The sequence below is a fragment of the Gossypium hirsutum genome, chromosome A13 (genome assembly GCF_007990345.1).
Source record: "Gossypium hirsutum isolate 1008001.06 chromosome A13, Gossypium_hirsutum_v2.1, whole genome shotgun sequence".
NCBI lineage: Eukaryota > Viridiplantae > Streptophyta > Magnoliopsida > Malvales > Malvaceae > Gossypium > Gossypium hirsutum.
Window position 1 is genome coordinate 3,882,380 of NC_053436.1, and position 7,561 is coordinate 3,889,940.

Genomic DNA, 7,561 nt, shown 5'->3' on the forward strand with positions numbered 1-7,561 from the left:
TAGCTATATATATTGCAAACAACACATGAATTCCTAGCTAAGAGTGACCCACTGGCCATAGAGTTAGGACCAAAATAATTGATTGTACTTTATCTTAAAGAATAAAAATTATTTCACTTCACAAAATTGTATATGTTTTATTCGTAGTAAAAAGATAAACTTAGAAATTATTAAAGAAATATGTTGTGATATTTGAAATGAGTTAAAAAAAATTTTGGTACAATAGGGAAAAGAAAAAAAAATTATATACGCATACTACCACGCTCTTTTGGCATCCTCGTGCAAGTGCGACACCAAACTTAAAGGTGGATTGGACAAATACACACTAGCACCAGCAATAGCTTTTGTTTGAGCTAAATTAGCAAGGTGATGAGCACCCCGAATTTTTTCTCGAAGAATGTGATGGGACATTCAGTACCCGACCCTCCTGTATCAGGACTAAATAATCATCTATTAGTGTCCCCAAATGGTGGCCAGTCTCAAAAGGTCAAGACAACATATTCACCACCTAAACTACGTCCTGTTTCACAATCAGTCGAGTGATTCCCAAACTCTTAACTAGCTGCAAACCTTCCCAGACACCCCATAACTCTAATTCCAAATTATCGGTAACACCAATTGTCACCATGAAGCTTTGAACCCACTCATCTACAGCATTCCGTATATGCTCTAACATAAAATTAATTATACTATAACAAAATTTTAATTTAACTCGAACAATTTTATTCGATTTGATTCGACTCGATTCAAAAAAATTCAAATCAAGTTAAGATGATAAAATAGGACTCATCAACTCGATTAACTCGAAAATTTTTCACTTGATTCGACTCAATTCAACAGAATGCTCACCCCTATATCGACAAATACATAAGGGAAATATGGGTTTTGAATATTTATTTCAAGGTAAATGCTTAAATTAGGTCTAATCTTAATTATAGGAGTTGGTCATATGAGGACTAAACTTTTCAAAATGGTCATATAAAGGTCTAATTTTTACAGAAGTATTCAAATAAAGGATTTTCATACACTTCAATTTGTAGTAAAAATTAAGTGAATGCAACGTGTTTAGAAAAAAACACATAACAATTGTATTAAATATTGTTTGAAAAGAAAAGAAAAAAAATAAAAACATAATTTGAAACCTGATATATGACATTTGAAAATATCTTATTTGAGCACTTTCGAAAAATTTTGACCCTTATTTGATTATTTTAAAAGGTTTAAAATGTTAAGCCATTATATGACTATATTGAAATGTTTGATTTTTACGTGAATAACTCTTAAAAAGTTGGACCAATTCCAAAAGAGATTGTATTTGATTATGAATATAAATAAGATCTCACGACACTAGGGTTTAGATTTTTAAAATTTTTTGCAATAAATTTTTTATCAAATAAACTTCATATAAGCGAGGCTACCTAATCCAAGATCAAAGCATGGCACTGGTTTTATAGAGAACAAAAAGTGGTATCTATAAATTACTCATCTATTAGTGAAACTTGAACTTTGATGCTTGCTAAAGTATTAATGATTACTCAACCAATCGAACCGACTCAATAAAATATCATGAAAAGAATTATAAAAAAAATACTTGTAAATTTGCTCTAGATGTGTTCGGATACCATAAAATGATAAAAAGAAGTTATAATTTCTAAGAAAGTAATCACACACTATTGTTATAATTCTTTAGACATATTTGTCTGGCATATTGTAATTATATTTTAAAAAAATAAATATTTAAATAAAAATAAATATATTCAAATATACTTATATATATAATTATAAACAATTACACTTAAATTTATTTTTGGAATTTGATAAATATGATACAAGTGGGGTATAATAAGTGATGGAATTTTTTTTGAACAATCTCATTATAGGTTTTGATCATTTTTGTTTTTTTTGACATAATATTTAGAACTATTTATAGCCCATTTCCAACCCACAAATAAAAAGATAATGCGCTTCAGTAGACTCGAACTCACGTCCTCTTGCATTAATAATAATATTCATATAAATTGAATTAAAACTCAATCTATATAAGGAAAAAAAGAAGTATAGATTCTAGAGGAGTTAGATTTCTTGGTCTTGGGACGTGCCAAAAGGATTAATTATGTTGCCATAAAATAAACATTTTATTGAACATCACTTAGTGCTTTTAATTATCTTCATAAAAGACAAGGACAAACGCACCAAATACAACTGAAAAGACAGTGGTGGAGAATAAAGATAAAACAGCACTGTGCTTTGTTTTTTTTTTAAATATTATTCTTTTGTCTTTTTTTTTCCTAAATAAAATTGGGGTTTAAGATATATTATCCCCTCAATTAACTTAATAAGTCAACTTCCTAATGAAAAAGTCAACTTAATAAAATTGGCTGACATATTTCAAAAAAAAAAGAAAAAGAAAAAGGCTGGCTTACTTGTGTGTGTACATATATCCTTTAGATAGGCTTGAATTAGCAGTATAGCAATGGGGGGCTGTGTTTAGGGTTTATTATGTATGCATACATCATCATCCACATACATAAATTCATAGCATGCCTGTTGCTTTAATGGAGTCTGAGTGTACGTATCAGATATATAAGTTTATGATATTATTTCATATGAAAAGCTTTGTTACTTGAAGCACTTGATCTCTTTTCATCTTTTCATGATTATTAAGCAAATGTCTAGAGATTTGATTGATGATATTGTCTCATTTAATTTAGCAATTGGCATTCTTAGATTTTCACAAAGGTGTTCGTGCCAATTAACGGAGCAAAAGTTGAGATAGTTTTCAATTAAGTCGGGTTGGGTTGATATAAAATTTTAGACTTGTTTTTAAGTTTAATTCGATTCAAAAAATAGATTTAAAATTTTATCTAAGTCCAGCCCAAATTAAAATTATTAAATCTGAACTGATTTGACCTATTTGTATTAATTTTTTATATAAAAATAAATTTAAAAAATATAATACATCAAATATACTAAAAACATTAAAATAAATATTTTTTAAGAAATTGAAAATATATTTTCAAATAATAACAATAAAATAGTAGCAATATAATAATGAAATGACAACAAAACAACAGTAAAATGGCAATAAAACAGTAGAAAAAAAAGGGAGTTTAACCTAATTCTGGCCGGGCTGAGTCCGGGCCTAGCCAGTTTAGAAAACAAGCCTTATTTTTTGTCCAAACTCATTTTTCTAGTCTATATTTTTGCCCAAGCTCTCCCACTTGCGCGAGTGGCTCAACCCATGATCAAATATAGTTATGATGATTAATTCAATTTTGTAGGTAGTTAAAATAGAGTAAGACAACTTGCTATCATTAATGAATTTTCGTAATTCAATGATTGACTTAATTAGAATTTTAATATATAATTTTAATTAAAATTCAAATTGACTTTTATTTGTGTTTTATTTCTTTAGTTCGGTTGAGACATAAGTCAACCAGCTAATCGATTTTTAACTAAATTGACCCAACTAAAAATAAAAACCAAAGTGCACACACATAATCAAGTTTATCATATAACAATGAAACCAATCCTGCAGTGCACTAGAATTCTTACTATAATCCTTGCTTGAAATTCAATATGTTGTTGAATTAAGACCATCAATAATGAAACATACTTCAAAAATTTAACACATTGTACAAGAACAGACAATCATACTTCAAAAATTCAACACATTGTTCAAGAACAAACAAATCAACAACTTCAATGTTCTAGCCAAACATATATATTGACAAAGAAACAGATATCCATCAAGTATCGAGATAATTATGCCGAGAAATCAATTTTGTCACTATTGATGTCTTTGATGGAGATGGAGGTTTATATGGTGGTTAAGGCTTAGTTTAGGAATGCTTGTCAAAAGTATTTTTTTTTTCAAAAACACTTCAATTTGGAGAGAAGTTCAAATTTTCAACTTTTGAATAAAGTATTTTGGGGCCAATTTTTGGTTTGAAAGAAACACTTTTTCTCTAAAAAAACGCGGCTTGTTTGGAAATGATTTTGTCCAAAACATATTTTTATGTCCCAAAAATACTTTTGAAAAGAATTTCTAAACTGACCCTAAGAGCCTTCTTCAAAGAGATTAGGTTGAAATATTGGTCGGAGGTGAAGTTGAACAAGAGTAACAGTAGGTGACTCTTCAATAGGTCACTAAGAAAGGCAATTGTTAGACCCAAAATTGAAAAGAGCTGAAACCACTAAATCATGCCCCAAAGACACCTCGCTAACCTGGCAAAGGTAAGTTGGCGAAGCGACTCGGCGCCTAATTGCCAACCAAATGACAACCAACATTGGAGGCATGGCCATGGCCTAGCCTCCTACTCATCACGGGCCAACCTTCAACAATGACGTCGAGATTCACGCGGGGATACACAATACAACTACAAACCCTCACCAATCAAATCATGTGCACATGTCGAGAGTCACTCATGACAATGATAGCTAAGGCCTTATGATCAACATTAGTTCGGTGATGTACCTACTGTTACTCTGCTCAACTTGTTCTCCAACCAACATTTCAACCTGTCTCTTCCTTCAGAGGCCGTCAGGCACCATGTGAACCTCCATCTCTATGAAAAAGACATCAACAATCAATCTCATGGCGAAGGCTGTCTTCTCTACTATAACGAACTTTCACTCCCTGAGAAATCGGAAAATAGAAGATAAAATTCTGAGTTTGAGTATGAACCAAGAACATAAATGAAAAAGAATTTACTTATTAATTCCATGGCAACCCTATGTCTTAGTCACCTATATATATGTGCGATTCAAAAGAAAAACTCAAAAATCAAGCTGAATTACAAGACTACTCGGAAGAGCATACTTGAAAAATGGATCCAAGTTTTTTCAATGCTTTGGCTCGTAAAATCAGAACATCCTTGGATGCATCAGGGTCTTGAAGTACCTGGAGAACAAAAAGATCAATAGCAAAAGACACCAAAAATTGCATCGCATTTTTGTATTAAGGAAGAAAATGGTTTATTACTTACGGCTAAGCAGACACGAGACAAAGTTGTTTCAATATCAACCACATTGACCTTCCAAAGGGATTGAAGCATGGCTTCCCTTTTATCTTCCAACGCTTTCATTAAGTTTTCATCTTTTTTTTCTCCTTGGTTCACTTTCTTTAGCTCTTCTTGTATCTGAATTAAACTAACAGCACCTACAAAACGAGACATATACACATACTTGCCCCGTTTTCATTTGAAAATTCGAAGTTCGATAATGCAGAACATTGTACCTGAAGCTGCCATTACTTGTGATTTCACACGGTGCCCTTTATCACGCACCCATTCAGCTATAAAGGGTACCTTCATATACCGCTTGTCTTTGCCGAGTTCGCTGGCACCTTTCCTTATGTAAATGTATCCAATGGTATGTAGCATTGCCTCACCAAAAGCTGAAAGCGGTGGAAAGTTATAAGTTCATGGCAAAAGTTAATATGTAAGAAGCAAACAGAGGTTTGTACTAAGTAAGAAGCTTACCAGCTTTTGAAAGTCGTTGTGCTTCGCTATTTGCCCAATAAATGAACTCATCGGTCTGACCATCGACAAACGGCTGAAGCCGGTTTTTCAGTGTTAGGATGAGCTTGTCTTCCCTTTCTTTCTGCAATACCTGCAAGGGAAAAAGGAAAAAAGAAAAAGAGGTAAAGCAATATAAAAGTGTGAAGAAACACATTTAGATGAGAAAATGGAACTTGTCAAAAGGGTTTTACCTCCATCTTTTCCCTAATTTTTTGTGTACGAGCTTCCTTATCTACTGAACTTTCTTCAAATTCAACTTCAAGAGATGACAAAGTAGCCATTGCTAGTGTGCCTACGTATTCATCGAAGTAGTCACTTCCGAAAGCCATCCCAAATACAACTGAAGGATCCAACATGGAGCCTCTAGCACCCAAATAATATGAAGAACTGATAAGGATCGATCCCATTTTTGTCTTTTTCACGTTTACATTCAAATTTATAAGAACATAAATTTGAAAAATCACAATGAAAGGATATAAACTTACGGTATGATTCCATCCTTTCCATTCTTGTCATAGTGTTCACGTTTGTCAGGATCACTTAATACCTGATAAGCCTCGGAGAGTGCCTTCATATATATATAAAATCAAACACTGTAAATTAATCACCATTACATCATAGGAAATTGAAGATGAACATGTTGAATTCCAATAACTTACAGCAAATTTTTCATCGGCTTTTGGATCTCCGGGGTTTTTATCGGGATGAACTTGCCTTGCCTGAAATAACACCACATAAGTGAATTATATCAATTGTTTCAAACCCCATCATGTGCAACTCTTCAGTGAGGCCTGTTCAAGCGCAGACGACACTTTAAAAATTTCTTTATAATAGAGTTGGCACTGCCTATAGCTCTCAACATCGCTATTTTACCCCGTGAATTACCCTCTTCCAACTAAAAAAAGGCATACCGAACAAAAATCGAGGCTAAAACCGAGTATAAACGCTCCAAGAATGCAATACTGATATGTTAAGTGTCCGTAATCATCCACATGAATAATAATTCAGAACATTTTCATTCCCCAGTTTCAACTTTCAAAAAACATTTGGATGGCAATTATTTTTTCATCCAAAAATCCCAAAACAGATACATTTTTATGATGAAAGTATACATATATATTTATATATTTAGGGGGAAAAAAGGAAACCCAGAAATGAAAACATGATGGAGATCATGAAATGAGAAGCTTACTTTGAGGTAATAAGCCTTCTTGATTTCAGCTGCGGATGCACTAACCTTGACACCCAATATATCGTAATATGAGGTATCACTCGTCATTGTCACAATATTCTCCTTGGAACTGCTTTTAACATTATAATTAGGCATCCAATATACAAACAGCAACAAGATTAAGAGTCAATAATCAAATTCGTGAAATGAACTTACATGGAATGTGAGATGAAAAGGTTAAGCAAGGCAAGGAAGTGGAAGATGGATAAAAACCAGGAAATCAGTAATGGATATTAAAAGAGATTGATTATATTAGAAATGTTGAGAAATGTAAGAGGATAAAAGGGAAGATTTACGTGGGGTTCCATGATTACACGTGTGGAAACGTGAGGGGCAATAGAGATATAGAATGTGGAGTTAAGACTGTTGCAACGTCCACCCCATGTTGTAAGGAAAACAAACACATTTGCTTCGTGTTGTCGTGTTGTAATGACAAAGAGCCAAATCTTTGAAAGGAAGCTTCGATTGAGATTTTCATTTAATACCTAAATCTCAATTCTCATTACATGCAAAAAAAGGTTCGGTACTTAAATTTTTTTTTCTCAAATTAGTACTTAAATTTTCATTCTCTCATTCAGTTCAGTTTTTTTTTTAACGATGGTTGTCATGTGCACAGATGGAGCCAAAATGTTAATCTTAGGGGTAAGCTAAAATTAGACACGCTTCATAATAATTTATTTAAACATATAAACAATCGATTGAAAAAAAAAACAGTATTCCATTATAATAATCGGATAAAAAAAAAGCAGTATTCTAACCTGACAATCAATTTAAACATATAAACAATCGATTCAAAAGAAGAAATATT

At 32.3% G+C, this 7,561-nt stretch overlaps 1 protein-coding gene across 1 annotated transcript; it reads right to left on the minus strand.

The window, feature by feature from the left end:
* Positions 1–3,633: 3,633 nt before the first annotated feature.
* On the minus strand, positions 3,634–7,118 carry LOC107944819 (chaperone protein dnaJ 10). The gene is made up of 10 exons (XM_016878647.2): positions 6,910–7,118; positions 6,715–6,823; positions 6,182–6,241; positions 6,008–6,090; positions 5,714–5,885; positions 5,484–5,613; positions 5,240–5,398; positions 4,989–5,161; positions 4,823–4,903; positions 3,634–4,639 (listed from the first exon to the last, which is right to left on the minus strand). The coding sequence occupies exons 2-10, from the start codon at positions 6,799–6,801 to the stop codon at positions 4,583–4,585; spliced, it is 1,002 nt and encodes a 333-aa protein (XP_016734136.2). The 5' UTR covers positions 6,802–6,823; positions 6,910–7,118; the 3' UTR covers positions 3,634–4,582.
* Between the last annotated feature and the right edge of the window lie 443 nt (positions 7,119–7,561).

Excerpts from the sequence above, each read along its gene's own strand:
- LOC107944819 (XM_016878647.2), bottom strand. The coding sequence starts at position 6,801 with ATGACGAGTGATACCTCATATTACGATATATTGGGTGTCAAGGTTAGT. Across the intron at positions 6,242-6,714 it reads AGAAGGCTTATTACCTCAAA|GCAAGGCAAGTTCATCCCGA; the intron begins GTAAGCTTCTCA and ends GTGTTATTTCAG. Across the intron at positions 5,399-5,483 it reads ACAACGACTTTCAAAAGCTG|CTTTTGGTGAGGCAATGCTA; the intron begins GTAAGCTTCTTA and ends CACCGCTTTCAG.